The 21,119-nt window shown below is 45.5% G+C and overlaps 1 protein-coding gene across 1 annotated transcript; it reads left to right on the top strand.

Moving 5' to 3' along the window:
- The first annotated feature begins 6,804 nt into the window (after positions 1–6,804).
- LOC100069298 (glutathione S-transferase A1) lies at positions 6,805–18,399 on the top strand. The gene is given in 7 exon segments (XM_005614948.3): positions 6,805–6,891; positions 10,119–10,170; positions 11,181–11,313; positions 13,256–13,397; positions 15,486–15,617; positions 16,418–16,534; positions 18,220–18,399. Coding segments are annotated over 7 exon segments (843 nt in total).
- The last annotated feature ends 2,720 nt before the right edge of the window (positions 18,400–21,119 follow it).

Below are 21,119 nucleotides of genomic sequence, written 5' to 3'. Positions count from 1 at the left end.
TTGAAATAATCTGCTGCTTCAATCTTGTATCAAAGTGCTCGATGCAACCCTGGCATCTTGGGCTCATCATCTGCTAAGCCTTGTCATATGGCCCGTCCATATCCCTGGGTGAAAGTTAGGTTCATGGTCATCATTCTGGTAAATTCTGGAAGATGAGAATCAGCTTCTTTGGGTCCTTCTCTTCCCCAGCCTTATCCTCTAGACCCTCAGACACTTTGTCCTCATCTCTGGCTGTGGCTGGTGTCCAGTTACTAAAGGCCTGAACACCTGGAGTCATGACTCCACCATCCTCCTGGCTTCTAAGAATTCATCAGGGTTTGCAGACCTCTGTCACTGTGCCCTCTCCGTGGGCCGCATCCTCTTCTATCATCCCACTGGCTTGAGTCCACTGCGGGTTTCCTGTCCCTCATCCTCCGAGGTGTCTGCTGGACTGCACCTCAGTCGACACCACCGAGGCTACACTGCTGGTGGCCATGATGCCCCTGACGTGGACTTGGTCCTTCAAGGAAGGCCCTAAATTATTCCTATTAATTGTTGATGAAAGAGCAGGAAAAATACCGCACAGGGCTCTCTCCTTGGTGTCTCTCCCAGAGAGGTTGTGTTTGGTGGCGTTGTAGTTGAGGATGGGTCTGCTCTGCACCAGCTCCATCCCATCAATTTCCACCACTGGCACCTGCGGGAACATCAAACTCCCATCTTTCGAAGGAAGAAAAGGAAAAGTAGAGAGCAATGTTTTGAGATTCACACTTTCAGGATGAAAAACTGTTTGTTGAAATGACTGAATAGACAAAAGGAAACAAAAAATTATTACCTGGGAATATTTGAAGGAAATGGCTTTTGTTTTTAGCTCCCTGTAATCCTTTTTCTTACCAATCTCTCTTTTACTTTTTAACCTATTATTTTATTTATCTTTTATTTCCCTTTGAGACACATGATATTCTGTGTATTTTTTGTGCTCGATTCCTCTCCATGGATATTTGAGGAAGAAGTTGGGAGAGGCTGCTACAGGACCACCAGCCGTTTGCCATTTCAGTTGGGACGTTCCGAGAACAAGTCTATGGGGGACCCAGCAATAGGCCAGGACTTAGTGAGATTTCTAGGGAGGGTGTTTCGTAAGCTCTTCAAATCTCACCAATGGATACTGTGTGCTGGGGAACCCTGTTTTCCCAGCCACTGCTGCCGGCCGTCACTCTTTCTCTCCCTCCTCACAGGCTCACCTGGCATTCCAAATATGCCAGCACCCTCTTGTTATCTTAATCTATACAGTGTTGGGACATCACCTTGTCAAACCATCAGAAAGAAGAATTCCAGGCAACTGCTGGGCCTGTTTCTCCTCTTTCACTCTATTGCACGTGCTTCACGTCCTTGCTGGGAGGCTGTGGGATCCTGGGCTGGTACAACTCAGTCGTGGTGCAGAAGAGCAGGAGAAAGCAAAGAGAGGGGTCCACAGGCACTGGGGATGGTCCTAGAGCAAATGCTCAGAGAGCTTTAGCCCTTCCTGGCCCTGAGGGAGTTACCAAAGCAGCTCACAAAACCCCACTGTGCACATCTGAGCCACTCCTAACCCTCTGCTTATCTCCCGGTTCCCAGCACACACACAGGCAATGCCTGGGGTTAAAACCTCAAGTTCTAGCTTCTCCTAGATCCTCTCATCAGAGGAATTTACATACTCGGTCTTACCATTTCTTGGCTTTTCAAAGTCTTCTAAAGTTTCCATAAATTTCTCTTCAAACTGGAAAGCAGAAACAGTAAATGAGCTTGTTCTTTCATTCCATAGCATTATAGAAGTTTACACTTTAATGACCCCTGTCTGGACATAATAAGCAAAAGGAAGATTTCTGACCTGGCAGGGCATACAGAAGAGTGTGATCAGGGCAACTGGAAAGTTAGGTTAGAGCCATTGAGGAAAGAGCGTGGGGGACAGCAGGTAACAGCTCATTCTTGAGGTTTCAATTCACCTCCACCCTGTTTCCACCTCTGTGGATGATCCTGGTCATTGGGGAGGGGGATGTCACAGAGGGAAGGGACTGGGAAGTGCCTCTAGTTATGCGGTTTTAATATCTCAGGTAACTCGTTTGTCTTACGTCACCCAAATTCTCACCTTCAGGAGCAGAGCCCTGGAAATTGCACCAAACACTCTGCAGTCTGCACTGGGTGAAATCTGGCCATCTTGGAGGTCTAACAAGTGAGAGTCTGTGGAAAGGATTTGTGAGTGGGTGTCCAGGGAGGGGGACAGATTAGAGAAATAATATTTATTGAAAATCTCCTCCTAACGATCCTGACTGAGTGCTGACCCCTTTGGCTACATTATATCTTTAATCACCTAGCAGCCCCATGCAATAGTTGTCATCATCTCCATTGGTCAGCTAATGGAACCGATGTTCAGTGGTTAAACGACACGCCCACAGTCACACTCAGGTAGTGATGGACGTGGAAATCCAGCCCGGGACTAAAGGGAGGGCAGGGCTGGAACCCCACAGACACAGGCACTGGGAGCCTGTGAGGGCCTTGAACCAGAGGACTTCCCTGATGGCGAGGAGGCAGAAGGAGCAAAGTTAAGGCTACATTTGTTCCAGAGCTGGAATTAGGGCTCAGACTCACTTAGCCCTAGCTCAAAAGATCCTAATTCTTTCCACAGAAGCAGGATGCTGATTCCTTCCTTATTCTTCTCTTTTCTTTTTTTTTTGGAATTCTAGATTCTACCTCTACTTGATGCATTATATAATCTAGAAAAATGATGTTACTGCATTCACTTTACAGTACATGGAGTAGAACTAACATTTGCTCAATCTCTGTCATACAATGGACAAGATCCAAAATTTACCTTCATTTAATCCTACAAAAGTCACCTGAGGTGCAGTCTTTTCTTTTTCTTTTGAGGAATACTGGCCCTGAGCTAACATCCATGCCCATCTTCCTCTACTTTATATGTGGGATGGCTACCGCAGCATGGCTTTCCAAACTGTGCCGTGTCTGCACCCGGGACCCGAACCAGCGAGTCCCGGGCTGCCGAAGCAGAGCGTGCAAATTTAACCGCTGTGCCATCCGGCCAGCCCCAGGGTGCAGTCTTTATTACTCTCATTTTACAGTTTGCGGATATTCAGTTTTCTAGAGGAACTTGCACAATGTAGGTGGTGGATCTGCGATTCATATCCACTTCTTTGTGAAACCAGCAGAGTGAGCTGTTCCCTTTATCTCTCCTCCTTCGAACTACAAGTAAATGGGTATTCGTTGATCAATGAAGGATACCCACACAACACAACAGGACCCCTGAGAGACCCACTCAGCTGAGCATCTGAAACTCTGTAATTAGGACCATCCCCAACGTCACTCCTTTACTTTACTCCTGGAATTATCATGCACACATGCATTTGAGGAACATAAGCCCTCTCCCCTATTAAGGTTAAATGTAGTTACGCTGCTCCTGAGCTTACTTACAGTAGAGTTTTGGGAAGGCAAAGTAAAGCAAGGCATGCGTTTATCCATGTTTATTCTTATCAGACCCCTAAAATCAGCTGACAGAGAGGAAGTCACGAATTCCGTGTTTCCCTCTCTCCCTCCCCTCAGCCACTAGTTGGTGATGGATTCCGAATGGGAAAACCAAACAGGAGTCTCAGAGAGAAGCCTAGACACAGCCTGAGTCTCACCTGGGGAGTGAACCCTGAAATCAGGTGGCCTGACATCCGAGGACAAATGCTTTAGCCCAGGGAAGCTGCTGTGTGTCTGTGAACTCCAGTTTCCTCATCTTTAAAATGGGACATTAGAAGCTATTTCCTGGGTTGTTGTCGAGGGTAGACACAGGTGCTGGACAGTGAGTGTGAATCAGGAGCATACGTGTGTGACATTTGGCAATTCATTGAAACTCTCTAGTTCTCATTTTCTGTTGACCAGCAAGGCTTTAGGATATGCTGACCTTTGCCCGAGTCTTGACCAGGCCTTTGGAAACCTCCTAGTGGGGGGTGAGGAAAGTTGCCTTAAGGAAGAGAGTTATCATAAAATATCATCTAACATAAGATTCCTTTCCCTTCATAACTTGATCCTCAGTCACAGGGAAGGGAGCTGAGTGTGAGGTGTGAGTCACTTGGTTCTGGGAAACTTAGGCCACAGCAAACACACCTCCCACCATAGTGCCAGCTTTAGTCTCCTGTTCATTCTGCTCCTCATAGCACCTCCACTTCCCATGATAGGAAAGTACAAACTCCAATATCTCCAATTACGAGACAGACGAGTTCATTAAGTATGTTTCCAAAGGATATTTTACTTCTGAAGGTTAGGCTTTTGAGTCCTTCATTAAAGGTCTGAATATTGAAAATCTAAAATTCAAGTCACACACACTTGCCAGAGAAATATCCACTGAGTAAAGAGAAGTATATTTTTGTCCCAAACTCCACAACAATACAATTTTGCAAGAAGAATCTTAATGTTTTCTAAACAGAGCGTGAGATTTGCAGAGAAAATGCAGGTGTTCCTCCCTAAGTCCTGGCTTTGGGACTGCTGCTTGTAACGAGTCCTGCGTGTTTCTGTTGCCGCACCAGGTTCATTGTTGCTGCCACCTGGAAAGCCCAACACTGAGATGACGAATTTGCAGCAGAAAGAGAGTTCAATGACAAGGCAGCCATGTAGGAAGCGAAAACATGAGCCTCAAATCTGCTTCCCCAAAAATAGGGATTCAGGGATGTTTATGGGATGGGGGCAAGGTGGTCTGAAGTGTGGAGAGAGGTGATTGGAGGGGAGGAGAGGTGAGGCAATGATGATCTGTGCAAGCGTAGTCAGACTCCACGCCTCTTCACAGGACCCATGCTCGCAAAATGGCGGTGTGAGCATGATCTGAGGGTGGAGTTTTTAGCCTCTTGACCTCAAAATGTCACCTATCAGACATCTGTGCAGGCCTGGTTCATAAGTTGGTAGTCTCAACCGGCCTGGAGTGGAAAAAGGGTTCTAAATCCTGAAAAATAGCTCAAATGCCAATCACCATGGTGACCCAGGCTCCAGGAAGATGGTATCTATAGGAGCCTAGTGGGAGTCAGATAGCATAAGGCCTAAGCAGCGTAGTTAACAATGGGTGGGTTAAACAGCTGAAAGCTAGAATCAGCAATTGCGAAAAGGAAAAACCTTTAGTTCCTAGCTACTTCATCATCAATGGCTAACTGTTTGCCAGTTTCACTTGCATTCACTCCCATGAGAGAACCAGCCATGTCTGCTGTTGGAGCCGCTGAGCTTCAGTCTCTGGTCCCCTGCTGTGTCGCCTACCCACGCAGCCTGGGATGGAACAAGGGCTTTCAGAGTTTGCTGACGGGACACAACCTGTGTCTCTCTTACCATCTGTTGGCCAAATGAGTGTGCACACATCCACGCATGCAACACACTTATGACTGGAGCTAACACTCTTGAAATGATGCTCCACTTGTCTCCATATAGTGCACTTGGATAGTGTCTACAGTCTCGTATTTCGTTTTAAGAGTTAGTGAATTTCACGATCCACTGAAGGATGGTCACGCGTATTTTGAAAAATCCCAATACAGAAAATGAGTCCTAGACTTTGGTTTCACGTAGAAGTGGGTTTGAATCCCAGGACCACCACCTACCTTGGGCAAGTTACTCTAGAAACCTCCATCACCCCAGCTGTGAAGTGAGAGTAATAAGAGATTCCACCTCAGGAGATTTTTGTAGGATTAAATGAAGGCAAATTTGTGAGCATCCACTGTATGACAGACAGTGAACAAATGTTGGTTCCATTCCACATATTGAAAAGTTAATGCAGTAACTTCCCTTTTTATAGATTATAAAGTGCACTAGGTAGATGTAGAATGTAGAATTCCATAAAAAGCAAGAAATCAGCATCCTGCGTCTGTGCAAAGGATTAGGATCTTTTGAGCTACAGTTCAGCGACTCTGAGCCCTAATTCCAGCTCTGGAACATATGTTGCATTAACTCTGCTCCCTCTGCCTCCTCGCTGTCAGGGAAGTCCTCTGGTTCAAGGTCCTCACAGGCTCCCGGGGCCTGCGTCTGTGTGGGTTCCAGCCCTGCCCACCCTTTAGTCCTGGGATGGATTTCCACATTCCTCACCTGCTGGAGTGTGACTGTGGATGTGTCATTTAACCTCTGAGCCTTGGTCCCATTAACTGAAAAATGGGGATAATAATAACCATTTCATGGGGCTGTTAGGAGCTTAAAGTTATAATGTAGCCAGGATCTGACCCCATGGCATAGTAGTTAAGTTTGGCAGGCTCTGCTTCAGCAGTCTGGGTTCGCAGGTTTGCACCACTCCTCAGCCATGCTGTGGTGGGCACCCACATACAAAATATCAGAAGATTGGCACAGATGTTTGTGCAGGGGAAATCTTCATCAAGGTTAAAAAAGCCGAGGATTGGCAACAGGTGTAAGCTCATGGTAAATCTTCCTCAGCAAAAAAAAAAATATATATATGTATAATTTATACAAAGGGGTTAGCGTTTGGTCAGGATTGTTAAGAGGAGACGTTCAATAAATATTAGTTCTCTAATCCTTCTCCCTCCCCCTAAAACACGCTCACATATTTACTACAGACACCTATTAGGCTGCTAAGCCCACCAAATTTTACCCAGTGGATACTGGAGAATGGTTTGATGCAGTTTCCTGAACTCGGCTCCTGAGGGTGAGAACTTGGGCCAAGGAAGGCATTCCAGGGACTCTCCAAGTCGGCCAGGAAGGAGGCAGACCCTTCCTCAGCATTGTTGGTGCTGCTAACCACGGATCTTAAAGTGCAGTTTTGTTTCTGTTGTTTCCTTCGTTCATTCAGGTGTAGAGAACCCAGGAGACAGCATCATGGTGGGGAAGCCCAGGCTGCACTACTTCAACGCACGAGGCCGGATGGAGCTGATCATGTGGCTCCTGGCTGCCGCCCGAGTCAAGGTCCCTTCTGAGTTTGGTCATTTTAAGTCGCATCTAAGATTATCAAAGTCCTTTCTCACATGAGCTAGGAGACTATTCTTACTCAGTGATCTGTCAAGAGTTTTCCATTAAAAAAAAATTCTATTCTTCAGAGATGATCATTAATGACCTAATACATCATCAAAATTTCTTATCACCAAAGAGCACAAACAATTAAAATAAAGTTAAGAAACTGACCACAATGTGTGGACCTTATTTGGATTTGGATTTAAACAAAGTGTAAAATATCATTTATGTCATTTATGCAGTAATTAGAAACATGAACATTATGGCATCTTAGACAAAATTAAAGAGTTATTGTTAAAGTTTTAGGTGTGATAGTGTACTGTGGTTATTTTTAAAATAATTCTAATGTTTTAGTGATACACATGACGTATTTAAAGAGGACAAATATGATATTTCTGATTTGTTTCAAATTATTACAGGAGACAGAGTGTGGTGGGCATATGGATGACACAACACTGGCTTGAGTTGATAATTATTGAAGCTGGGTGAATGGTACAAGGAGGAGCTTCGTACTTTTATATTTATTTTGGTACTTGTGGGAAATTTCCATAATAAAAGGACAAAACTATATAATATCGGACTATAATATGATTAAAGTTCAGACATAACCACAAATGTGGGGAGGAGGAGAGGATTGCAAGAAACCTCCTGTGAAAGATGCGATACATTCACTCAGCAGTGAGTTTGTCAAGCACCTTTAAGTGCCAGCTCCTGTGCTAGGTCCTGGGGATATATGGATGAACAAGACAGACACCGGCCCTGTCCTGAGGCAGCTTATATTCTATGAGGTTGCACACAAGTAAGGAGGTGATTAAAAGGAGGAGGAGGGGGTAGCATCTAGGAGGACACTCAAGCATTTACGGTGTTGAAATGCCATAGTCCCAGAGGAAAGGTGGCAGGTTTCTCTGGGACTCTGCTGAGTGCTGCCCTCTAGAGGTGGCACTGAGAACACTCTTCGCAATCCAGGTCAGATGGATCAGCAACTTTGAGAGGGTTTTCCTGGAGAGGAGTCATGGACAGACTCAGGACATCTTGTCCCTCCGGTGAGAGCAGAAGAGAAGGGTTCCAGGTGAGGTCGTGTCCTGTGACAGGAGCTTCTACTGTGCTCCCTTCAGCCTCATAACAACATGTTTACTGAAGCCTTGGGATTATACTTTCTTGATTGCTTCACAGATGCATGGGACTTTAGCTGGTCCTCTCTCGATTTCATAAAGAAAGAAGAAAACAAAACATCCAAATAGATCCAAATAGTGCCCTTTCAGGTCGTTGTCTCTCTATAAATCAATAACCTGTTTTCCCTGTAGCTCAGCATCAGCTGTGGGGTTGAGGGATGTGTTGAGAGCCCCTAGGCAGGATGAGTTCAGCACAGGAGGGTGAAGTAGGGGAGATGCTGAGCGCATCCCAGGCTGCCTCTTCTCCATCAGCTTGACTGAAGAGGGGATGGGGCAGGACTTACCAAAGACTCTTGGTCAGGGCTTCTGGGTTCTCTGTGCCCAAAGGCTGGTCCTCACCATCCCATCCGTCTCCATTAGCCTCACAAACACCATCTCACCAGCCAACCCATCCCACCTCGACCGCCCTCCCTTGATGACCAGCCACCATCCCTTATGTTTGTGTGGAACTGGGTGCTTTAGGAGTTGCTGCGCCCCCACCTCACTATCTCTAGAGTCTGACCCTGTGGAGCCATGTGGATCTACAATAAATGCTTCCACTGGACAAGTTAGAATTCCCCAGATTCCCAAGCTTTTCACCATGAAGAACCCTTTAAACCATAGCAGCCACTGCAAACAGCACTACTAGTTATACTTGGTGTGTGTGGCCCGGGTCCTGTAATCTGTATTTTAACACAACATATTACTTTTAAGAAAATGTCCTCCCTGCATTTGATAGAGGAGGAAACTGAGGCCTGGAGATGCTAAGTGCCTGTGCCCCGATCACACAGCTACCATGAGGCAGACGCAAGACTGGAACCAAATCGCATCAACGCTGAGACCCATTTTCTTGGCGTCGGTCTCTTCTGACTTTAGATTTGATCGATTCTGCCGATTAAGTAAACCGCATGATCATATAGTTACTGATTCTCATATTTGTGTTGAAACCCCACAAGCACTCAGAGCCTCTGGTCAGATGACGGCCTTGCTGCCGGCTGCCCTCCAACCAGAGAGACTTGCCTCAGGAGAAGGAGAATCTACACCAAGGTCTACGTCCTGAATGTAGGTCAAGGATGGAGCATAGGTTCCCCAGTGTAAGGTGGTTTTACATTTGAAAAAAAAGGATGGTAAGTTGAAACAGCAACCATCTTTGAAAATCCTGATAACTTATGTTTGTTGAGCATCTAGTGTATACATGGTGCTGTTTAAACGCCTTTGCATACCTTGCTGATTTAACCTTCACACCAACCTATAACGTAGGCACCATAACTATACTCATTATATAGATGAGGATACTGAGACATGAGGAGATTCAGTGACGTGTCCAACGTCAAGAGGCAGCACATGTAAGAAATGATGTTCAAATCCAGGCAGTCATATCAGAAACCAAGGTTTCTTGATTAAAAAACAATATTTTCAACTAGTTTGGGAACTCTTTCTCCTTTCTTCAATTGGGAATCTAACCTAGGCTGTCCCAGTTTTCCAGGAGAGGAAATTCTGAATCTTAGAGGTAAAGCTGTGCAGCAACCAGGACTCATTTTGTACTAAGCGGAGCCTCCCGGGATGCAGCGATGTCAATGACAGCAGAAGTCACCGGTGGCAGCATCTAAGATAATCACTGTCCCCTGGTGTACCCTATGCTGGGGGACATAAAAGGTCCTGTCCTGATCTCTAGTGCAGAGGGAGTCTTTCCTGAGATACTAAAAGCCCATAACTAGAGGAACTTCCCAGTCCCCTCCCTCCGTGACATCCCTCTCCTCAATGACCAGGATCATCCACAGAGGTGGAAACAGAGTGGAGGAGAATTGAAACTGCAAGAATGAGCCGTTACCTGCTGCCACCCGTGCTCTTTCCTTGGTGGCTCTAATCTAAATTTCCAGTTTCCCTGATCACACTCCCCTGTGTGCCCTGCCGAGCTCAGAAATCTCCTTTCTGCTTATTATGTGCCAGAGAGGGGCCATTCAAGTTTAAAACTTTTATTATGCTGTGGAATGAAAGAACAGGAACTCACTGACTGTTTCTGCTTTCCAGTTTGAAGAGAAATTTATAGACACTCCAGAGGACTTGGAAAAGCTGAAAAATGGTGAGACCAAGTACCTAAGTTCCTCTGATGAGAGGATCTAGTTGAAGTTATGTGTTGAGGATTTAACTGCAGGCAATGCCTATGTGTGTGTACGCTGGGAGCTGGGTGCCAAGAAGAGGGAGAGAAGTGTTTCAAATGTATGGGGTGGGGCTCCCTGAGCAGCTTTGGTAACTCCCTCAGGACCAGGAAGGGATGAAACTCTCTGAGTATTTGCTACAGGGCCATCCCTGGTGTCCTGTGGATCCCTCTCTTTGCTTTCTCCTGCTTTTCTGCACCACGACTGAGCTGTACCAGCTCAGGATCCCACAGCCTCCTAGCAAGGACATCAAACACATTTAAGAGCATGAAAGAGGAGAAACAGGCCCAGTGGTTGCCTTGAGTTATTCTCTCTGACGGGTTGGACACAGTGATGAACTAGCAGTGTTATAAACTCAAATATCAAGATGGTATCAAGATATCAAGATGGTGTTGAGATAGTTGGAACACCAGGTAAGTCAGTGAGAAGGGAGAGAAAGAGCAAGACCAGGAGAACTGGTTGGGGAAAACTGGGCCCCCCACCACACACTATCCAATGGTGGAATTTGAAGAGCATACAAATCACCCTCCGTAGAAATCTCCCTTACTACTGGCCTAATGCCGGCAGCACCGTAGACTTGTTCTCGGAACTTCCCAACTGAAATGGCAAACGGCTGGTGGTCCTGTTGCAGCTTCTCCCAACTTCTTCCTCAAATATCCATGACGAGAATTCAATAAAAAAAAATACAGGGACTTACCATATATCTGGATGGGAAATAAAAAGATAAATGAAATACTAGGTTAAAAAGCAAAAGGCAGAGTTATAAGAAAAAGTTATCACAGGATGCAAAAACAAAATGCTATTTCCTTGGAAATGTTCCCAGGGAATAATTTCTTGTTTCTTTATATATTTTCAGTCATTTGAACAGCTTTTCATCCCAACGTTATGATCCATAAAACATTTTGCTTTACTTTTCCTTTTCTTCTTTCAGGAGATGGCGGTTTGATGTTCCAGCAGGTGCCAGTGGTGGAAATTGATGGGATGGAGCTGGTGCAGAGCAGAGCCATTCTCAACTACATCGCCGCCAAACACAACCTCTATGGGAAAGACATCAAGGAGAGAGCCCTGTGCGGTATTTTCCCTGCTCTTTCATCAACAATTAATAGGAACAATTTAGGCCCTTCCCTGAAGGACCAAGATCATGTCGGGGGATCATGACCACCAGCAGTGTGGCCTCGGTGGTGTAGACTGAGGTGCAGTACAGCGAGACCTCAGAGGATGAGGGACAGGAAACCTGCAGTGGACTCAAGCCAGTGGGATGATAGAAGAGGATGCGGCCCACGGAGAGGGCACACTGACAGAGGTCTGCAAACCCTGATGAATTAAGAAGGCAGGAGGATGGTGGAGTCATGACTCCAGGTGTTCAGGCCTTTACGAGCTGGACACCAGCCACAGCCAGAGAGGATGCACAAAGTGTCTGAGGATCTAGACAATAAGGCTGGGGAAGGGAAGAATCCAAAGAAGCTAATGCTCATCTTCCAGAATTTAGCAGAATGATGACCATGACCTAACTTTCACCCAGGGATATGGACGGGCCATATGATAAGGGTTAGCAGATGATGAGCCCAAGATGCCAGGGTTGCATCGAGCACTTTGATACAAGATTGAAGCAGCAGATTATTTCAATAAGACTCTAACGGGGCAACTCCTCCCTGTTGTGATGGCGCCACGTGATTAAAATTAAAACCATGTGCAGAACTGGGACAGTTATTCAAAGGTTAAACATAGAGTTACCATATGACTCAGCGATTCCACTACGAGGTATGTACACAAGAGAACTGAAATTATATCAACAGTAAAACTTGCACACAATTGTTCATAAGTGTTGTTTATAGTCTTCAAAAAATGGAAACAGTATAAAGGTCCCCAAAGTGATGACTGGATGAGCCGAGTGTGGTACAGCCATGCAGTGGAATGTTATCTGTCCATGGGAAGGAATGAAGCTCTGACGCAGGCTACAATGTGGATGAACTTTGATAACATTAGGTTACATAAAGAAACCAGACACGAATGGCACTTATTGTATAATTCTGTATTACAAAATGTCTGGAACATTCTTATCCATAGAAACAGAAAGTAGTTGAGTGGTTGCCTGGGGCCAGAGGGAAGGAGGGAAGAATGTAGAATGAATGCTGACCCACATGGAAGTTCATTTTGAAGGGATGAAAATATTTTGTTATCAGAGCATGGTGATGGTACAAAGTTCTGTGAATTTACTAAAAATTATCGCAAAATTGTACACTTGAAAAAGATGACATTGTGGCAGCAGAATTATAGATCAAGAAAAGTTTTGTTTTTAAAAAACTGTGATAGGAAACCTGATCTGGAACACACACAAGAAACCTGGCATATGCACTGTTGGGAAGTGTATAAACAGTTACCCAGTTTCAGGGGACACTTTAGGTTTGGCCTCGAGAAATGCAAACATGGTCAGCGTTGGACAAGAGTACATGGAAAGGGCTTGGAACCATGTTCCACATGATTTTTCATTTCATGGAAAATCATTGAAAGATGCTAATATTGGACATTATGTGAGCCTGGGTGGTGCAACAGGATGAGAAAGAGAGGGACATGGCTGAGACAGCTGTGCCAGGGACTCCCTGTGGAGGTGACTTAGGTGGCAGGTCTTTGGCCGTGTGAATCACACTGAGTTTGTGCACAGAACAAACCCAGCAGAGCTGGCAAACCCTAGCTACGGTCTCAGAGGTTACTTGCAGTGTTTCCACCAATGTCTCTCATGCCGGCAACTTGGGGCAGGTCACCGATGCTCTGTCCTTATGTTTGGTCATGTGTATAACAAAATTTTAGACATACATCTATCTCAAGAGCTTGTTCCAGAATGAAATGTGAAAATCAAGAAAAATTCATAGGGGAATAAATGGCCTATAAAAATGCACCCAATGGAGGCGAATTCCTTTGCCACATCCTGATGCTCCATTCTTTTCCATTTTTCAACTATAAAACCTAAGGCAAGAGACCTTTGACAATTTGGTCACTTTTATCTTTCAGGATTGATATGTACGTAGAAGGTATGGCAGATTTCAATGAAGTGTTTGTGATATTGCTCTCAATCCCACCTGATGAGTAAGGTCCCAAGATTACCCAGATCAAAGGGAGCACAACAAATCGTTATTTCCCCGCATTTGAAAAAGTGAGTTGGCTGTTTAGTGTGTTGGGGGCGCTGAGATTAGAGGAGAAAGGAAAAGAGAACTGGCCATTCCTGGGACAAGGACCTTCACTCCCAGTCAGCCTTCCTGAATCCTAGTTAATGGAGAATTCTGACACTCAAGGCATTTTATAAAATCCAATGTGAGGAAGAATTGTGTCAGTTTGACCCAAGTTATAATTTTTCACCAAAACTTTACATTACTAGGGCCCAATCTAGCATTTTGTATTCACTGGAATTTCATGGTCATGAGGCTGGGGCTGTGGAAGGCTCTGGGAGCCCCCTAGAGACGGGAGCAGATCCTGCTAACACCAGACAGGGGCTTTTGCTCCAGGAGGAACACAATGAAACAGTACATCAGAAAGTATTCTGGCAAATTATGAAGGGTGACATGGGACCAGCTGTCCATCAGGAGAATGTTGTAGAGTTTCAGGGAATGCCTGAATGGATGATATGTATCTAAGCAGAGATGGGGGCTCAGGGATGGAGAGGAAGCGACAGATGAAATGATATGAAGGGAAAATAATCTACAATTTGGGGGAACACGGCTCTTAGATTTTTGAGGAAAGTCATGCAAACTAAGGAAATAAATTTCCATCATGACACATAGCACCTACCTTCCCTAATGTTTCTCTTTGAAGGTAAAGCAGAACATTTCAAGATCAAATCTATCTGGTATCATGCTAAATAAAAATATGAAACCAAAAAATGATCGTAAGAGATACAGGAGGCTTACATACAAATAAAGCATCAAATCATTCTTTCATTCGTTCAGCAAATGTGCATTCATTGCTACTGTGTCAGATCCTGTTCAAGGAGCGAGGAATTTAATAGTAATCAGAAAATCCGCTCTCCCGGCCCTTGTGGTGCTGAGAGTTTAGCACGTTCACATGGTGACAAGCTCCTCAGCCACTGCAGTTGGAGGACATCTGTCCTCTGAGATCAAAGAGCCCTGTGATGACATAAGTTACATTGCACATTACAATATGCACATTACAATATGGTATTTGATACATCAATATATTCTTCATTTTGTATCCATACTTCTGTAAACATATGTTGCCTCAAAGGGTATTTGCCACAATGTTATGATCTTTAGTTGGTGGTGCCATGTTTTTTCTCTGTCATTTTCATATGTCTGCAATATTTTTTTTTTTATTAATGTTATGGTAGATTACATGTCTGCAATATTTTTAATGGACATCAAATATTTCCTGCAATATATTTATGGAAAATTCAAAGTTTATTAAACCTTGAAATACATGTACAATGAACTCATATTACCCATCGTGCATATTCAAAAATTAACCTATTATTATGATATTTGCTTAATCATATATGTCCCCATCCTTCTCTCTTCCAATCAAGAATGTTATTTTTTGCTGCATTTTAAAGCAAGTACAGACATCAGCACAGTCATGCCTAGACACTTCAGCAGGCAAATTAGAACATATTCCACGAATGTTATTGACAGACACAGGTTTGGTAGGAGTCAGAGCCATTATTGTAAGGGGAGGGTGAGTTCAAGGTGACCCGGGGTTATTTCAGGTCCCAGAGAGACAGACCAGGAAATGAGGAGAGCAGACGAGAAGAGAAACGTAGACTCTGAAATAGTCTGCTCAGGACTGAGGAAGGCTGTCATAAAGGTGGAGTCTTTGCCCAAGGGAGAGAGGAGAAAGAAAAGTGTGGAGAGAGAGAGAAACAGAGAGAGACAGACGAAGAGCCATGTCCTGAAGTTTCAGGGCTGCACAGTGTAGGGTGTGGGGCAGTGAGAAACATGGCACAGAGGTGCTAAGCCCTTGGCCCAGTGGAAGATGCTAGTAGGGAGCCCAAGTGATATGGGAAGGGGAAAAGAAATGGTAACCTGGGCTTCACTAAGGAGTGAGGGAAGAACAGAAGAGCCCCACTCCTCCGTCTGTTTCTGTGATTCAGGGCCGGTGGAGAAGGTGTGAAGCTCCACATCCGCCCAGTGAGGCAGCAAAGGAGGGAGAGCGGGCTGGAGAGAGCTGGGAGGAGCAGGGGGCCCAGCCTGCCTGTGCCTGTGTTCATGATCCGATTCCTCCAATTCGCCAGGTGTTAAAGAGCCACGGACAAGACTACCTGGTTGGCAACAGGCTGAGCAGGGCTGACATTCACCTGGTTGAACTTATCTACCTTGTTGAAGAGCTTGACCCCAACCTTCTGGCCAACTTTCCTCTGCTGAAGGTGATCCCTTTCACAGCCCTCAGGATGGAAGGAATCTAAGATTTGGCCTCTTGTTCCCCCATTATTGTCTAGACCTTTGCTGCCCTCTGGTCTCCAAATTAGCTCCTAGGCACTGGTCTGAGGTATGAGAAGAATCTCCTTATGCTGAGGAAACTTGAGTGGATTATGCCCCAAGAAGAATAATTTGTCTTTACAATGAGAGGTACCCAGCATCAGCACGTCTCTCCCAGGCCTCCGTTCCATTCCGGATTCTGTCCTCTTTTCTCTGTGATTCCCTCGACCCAGGAGTGTCCTTCTCCTTCCACACCTGAGTCTGTGAGCAGCTGTCCTCCCCTCGGCTCCTGCTCCTCCTTCCACACATTGTATTTCTCTCCACACAGTCTGCCCTCTCTCCCCGTGTCTCTCTGTCGATGGGCAAATTGGTTTTGACTGGCCTCATGGTTTACCTTTTATATTTCCTGTCTTCAGGTCCTGCCCACTTTTCCTGTATCTTTGCCTTTCCTCACTGGAGACTTTATGTGTGCTGATGTTGCACAGACACATTACTCTTCCTTGTGTTGCAAAGAGCCATGAATCCACAGGATTAGTGTGTGTGGAAGAAGACAGGGAAGAAAATGCACTTGAGCTGGATTTTCTTCTCTTATCCTCATGGCTCACGGGGTGTCTGTTCCCAGCCTCAGGCTGGTGCCGATGGAGGAGACTCAGGTGGTCCTCGTCTAGGAGGGTCTCTGGTTTCCTGGCTTGTGCTGACGAGTTTGGTCTTTGGCTCCACTCTGAGGTTGTGCTCTTGTGCCTTGCAGGCCCTGAAAGCCAGAATCAGCAACCTCCCCACCGTGAAGAAGTTTCTGCAGCCTGGCAGCCCGAGGAAGCCTCCAATGGATAAGAAATGTTATGAAAAAGGAATGAAGATTTTCCATGTAAAACAAAGAGCCCAGGCCCCCAGCACAGGAAGGACTGATCTTCTGAAGTTTTCCAACAGTGGCACTCTTGATCTACATGTAGACCCTGACTATTGTGAGACTAATTAACTAATCCATTGTTTAAATGCTAATTTAAAAAAAATCCATTATGTTGATTTAGTTGCAAAGCAATCTATTTGTTTTGATCAAATATGAAATTATTATTTCCTGCTAGGATGTTTCCTGGGCTTAAAAGTAAATATAACGAGAAAAAGTTTCATGGACTCTTGGATCTAATAAAAAAATTGTCATATAACAGCCATGATATACCTCGTCAAAAACAGTGAAGCAGAAATTCTCATCTACATTCTCAGTTCCACAAAACTTGTCTTTTCCTTTAGTACTTGCTGTTTTTATGACCCACAACCTAAAAACTTTTTTCTCTCTTTTTATTTTCGGAAAACCACTTTTCGTCACATAATCAACATTTTTTTTGTGTTCAATTATGGAACTAATATTTCTTTACATCTAATATGTGATATACAGTGTCCCAGGAGCCGGAGAAATGATGACAAGCAAAACAGATAGAGTCTCTGTCCTCATGGGGTTCACTCTAGTGAAAGAAAGAAAAAAATACAACATCCTAATCCAAAATCATGCGTACCTTGTTCATCAATTTCCTAGGGTTGCTGTAACAAATGACCACAAATTTAGTGGCTTAAAATACTAGAAATTGATTTTCTTGCCTTTCTGGGGGCTCTTGGTGTGAACTCAAGCTTGAGCAGGGCCACGCTCTCTCTGAAGCCTCAGGGAAGGATCCATCCTTACCTCTTCCTGGGTCCTCATCCTTGCTGGCAAGCCTTGGCATTTCTTGGCTTATAGATGCATAAGTCCAATCTCTGCCTCCGTTGTCACATGGCGTGCTTCCCGTGTGTGTGTCTCTACCCAAAGTTCCTTCTTCTTATAAAGATACCGGTAATTGGGTTTGGGCCCACCCTGGTACAGTATGACCTCATCTTACCTTGACGACATCTGGAAAGACCCTATTTGCAAATAAAGTCACAGTCATTGGTACCAAGGGTCAGCACTTAAGCATATCTTCTTTTTTAGGAGAGGCAAGTTAACCTACAGCACCATGCGAGGGGATGAGATAGTGCTAGGTATAACCCTAACCAGGATGCTTTTGCTGGAATTTGTGGTTCAGTCACAGTTTCTCAAGGAGGGGAGTCAGGGCTGCTGTGAGCCCTGAAGGAACACAACTGGCAGGTAGGGAAGTGGGTGGAACCTTGATGGGGCAGCAGGGATGGAATCCAGGCAGGAGGTCAGCAGGGTCGATGGCCTAGAGAGAGAGACTGAATGTGGTGTGTTTGAGGAAAGAGGAGTCAGTGGGTCTGAGTGGAGAATTGAGCCATAAGGTAGGGCCGAGCACCGAGGCAGTGAGGTCAGAGAACAGGGCCCAGAGTCCTCAGGACATTGAAGACCATGGCAAGGAGTGTGGATTCTGTCCTAAGGAAAATAGGAAGCCACTGAAGTGTAGCCATACACCTGCTTTACCAGCCTGATATACAACAGGATAAAATCACATCTCTTAAATATTCATTTTAAGTCACTCAAGCATCCATCTGAGAGGAGCAAGAAGATTCTTCTCCCAGGAGTCTCCTTCACATGTTAAATCCAACAACCGGGGGCTGACTCCATTCAAGGGATCACTTAGCCCTGAGACTGATGGAAAATCCCCGTCCTCTGCTGCCATCCCTGGTCTTTGCTGCCCTTTCTGCCACCTGGAGCTCCTGTGTCCCATCGACCTTCTGACCTGGGCGGATTCGGTGGAAAGCCTGGCCACCATTAGCCCACTTGCGCAGCAGCATCCTCATGCCCTGTAGCGGCAGAGGGATGGAAGAGGAGGGCTCCCTCCCTCCTGTCACTCAGGCCTGCGATCTAAACTGCAGCCTGAGATATCTATTCATTTCTCCCTGGCGTGTCACTGTGCAGGAGCACCTGGGAGAGAGTCATTTCTAGCTCCAGCCACATACTGAGCCCATAATTGGGGCTCCACCAGGAAATCCAGAATCTATGAGACAGAGCCCAGGATCCTAGTCCTGACTGCCCATTTTCATAGCTTGAACATCCCCATAGCTGGGTGGGGTGGGGCAGACGGAGATGTGGGACACATGGTTTGTGTTCTTTATGTCCATGCAGTGTTGGTTCAACTCAGCCCAACCAAGATGTGCCGAGCTGTCCTCCCAGGACGTTCCCAGTTCCCTGTACGAGTTTACCTGCTCTCTCTCCAGTTCTACACTCCTCAAGGGATGGATGAGGAGGGCACACCATTTTTATACATCCCTCCAACAATATACTCTCATATCCCTGCTCTGGAACAGAAGTTCTTAACCTCATCCCAGTTTATAACAAATATTCATAATCCCCTTTTATTATTCTGAAGTGAGTCTTGTAAGATTTCCCTCATTGTGGCTGCTGCTGTGAATACAAGAAGAAGGTATCACCATTACTCAGAAAGTGTGGTGAGGAGAGTGTAAGGAAATGCCTGTGTGCAAAGCTGGGAATAGTGTTAAGGCACCCAGAACATGGGGAAGCACCCTGGGGCGAGCCACCGTGGGAGGCCTCTAGCTCCCAACTCTCAACAGGACAAGGGCAGAAAGCAGTAGTGGGACTGGGGAATGCACTGAGAGTCATAGGTGCAGGAAAGGGCCACCCCAACAGAGCTGATGGCCTTCATACAAGAAGGTACCCACGGCCAACTCAAACAGCCCAGAACACACGGACAGTTTATAAAAATAACAAATGACTGGAAATTGTCACAATGACTTGTGACCGGTTTGCATTACAGCTTTATCCCTTTTTATGCTACACATAGTTTAGTTACAAAACAAAGGCAAATGTATTTTAATTTTTGAGATATATACTTATTTATGTATTAATTTATATTTGCTGTACCAGATGTTAAATACTTTTAATATTGCTCCTGGGTAATCTGTGACATAACCACATAAATATTTTGTGCCAAAATTATTTCCATTTGGTATTGAATCCTTACACCATCCATCATTTTCATGGGGAGATTTATACATGTATATAAAACTGAATTGAAAGTAGATATTAATTCCTCTGAACTGGGGGAATTTGGTAACGATTTGAGCCATTACTTGTCAGTTATCGAAAATGCTCTTGAAGAGCAGATATGTATTAGAAACATTCTGCCAACCAGAGCTGCTTGGACGAAGCAGCCAGGAGTCAGCACAACTTTAATCGGTGCTGAATTTGATTCATCTTGCCTCCAACATCTTTCAGCTTATGCAGTTTCTGAGGGTCAGGCATCTAGGAGCAACTGAGCTGGGTGGTTCTGGGTCAGAATCTCTCAGAGGGTTGCAGTCGAGCCATCAGCAGGGGCTGCAGTCATCTCAAAGCTTGACTTGGCATAGGGTCCACCTCCAGGACGGCTCACTCACTTGGCTGTTGGCAGAGGCCTCAGTTCCACTCTGGCTGTTGGCAATAGGTCTCAGTGCCTTGTCACATCTGCTTCATCACAGGGCTGCTTGAGTGTTCTCATGACAGAGCAGCGAACCTCCCCAGAGCAAGTGATCCAAGAGAGCGAGACAGAAGCAGCATTGGAAGGCAGACTTCTGATGATAGTGTCACACTGAGGAGATCACATAGGACGAGAAAGCAGTTGGAGAGGAGAAGGAAAGTGGAGAGGGAGCCAGACAAGGAAGCTGAGGAGGAGGCGTCAGGAAAGTCGGGAGAGACGGGAAAGTGCAGCATCAGGAAGGAGAGGAGCATGAGGACAGAAGAGTGATCCTTGAATTTGGTAACTGCTGCTGCTGCCCTTGGTGACAGCAGTTGCGGTGGAGCGGTGGGACAGAGCTTGACTAGAGGGGCCTGAGGAGAAACGGGAGGTGAGAAGCAGAGTGTCCAGCTACTCACGGTCCTCTTGAAAAGTATGGCTTCAAAACACCGCAGATGAGTGAGACAGTAGACTTCATCTGAGCTCTAGAAAAGGAAGGAAATGTTAAGCAGGTTGTGCTCAGTTTCATTTGCAATAAAGAAGACCTTCCCAGGGAGGTCCCGCTGCTCCAGAAAGGGCACCATCTTGTGCTCAGCCAGGGCGTAACTGCTTCTCAATCTAACTCCCTGGAGCAGGTTGGGCCTCTTCAGTTCAGAGCAAAGCATGCCGAGACAGGGAAAATACTTTTTCTTGTAAACCTTAAATCCACGTTGGAGTAAATTGCCAAACGAACAACTGAAAACTGTTGAGTGAGAGGCTGAGGCGGAAAGTTCTCCACACTTCCCCTTAACACCTTCCAGTTTATTCCAAGTCTTCTTCTTACACTCTCATCTCTTTACCTCCATCTGTCAGTCTCACTTTTTGGCTTCTTTATTTATTGCCCATTTCTGTGACATAGATGGAGGGATGTATCGACGAGCCAAGAGGTGCTGGTAGCTGGTAGAAGCCAGGAGAGAGGCATGGAACAGATGCTCCCTTGGAGGCTCCAGAGTGAACCAACCTTATCTGCCCTTGATTTGAGACCTTTGGCCTCCAGAACTGTGTGAAAATAAATTTCTGTGGTTTAGGCCACCCGGGTTG

Source organism: Equus caballus, chromosome 20, assembly GCF_041296265.1.
Source record: "Equus caballus isolate H_3958 breed thoroughbred chromosome 20, TB-T2T, whole genome shotgun sequence".
NCBI lineage: Eukaryota > Metazoa > Chordata > Mammalia > Perissodactyla > Equidae > Equus > Equus caballus.
This window is presented reverse-complemented; position numbering and strand designations above follow the sequence as displayed.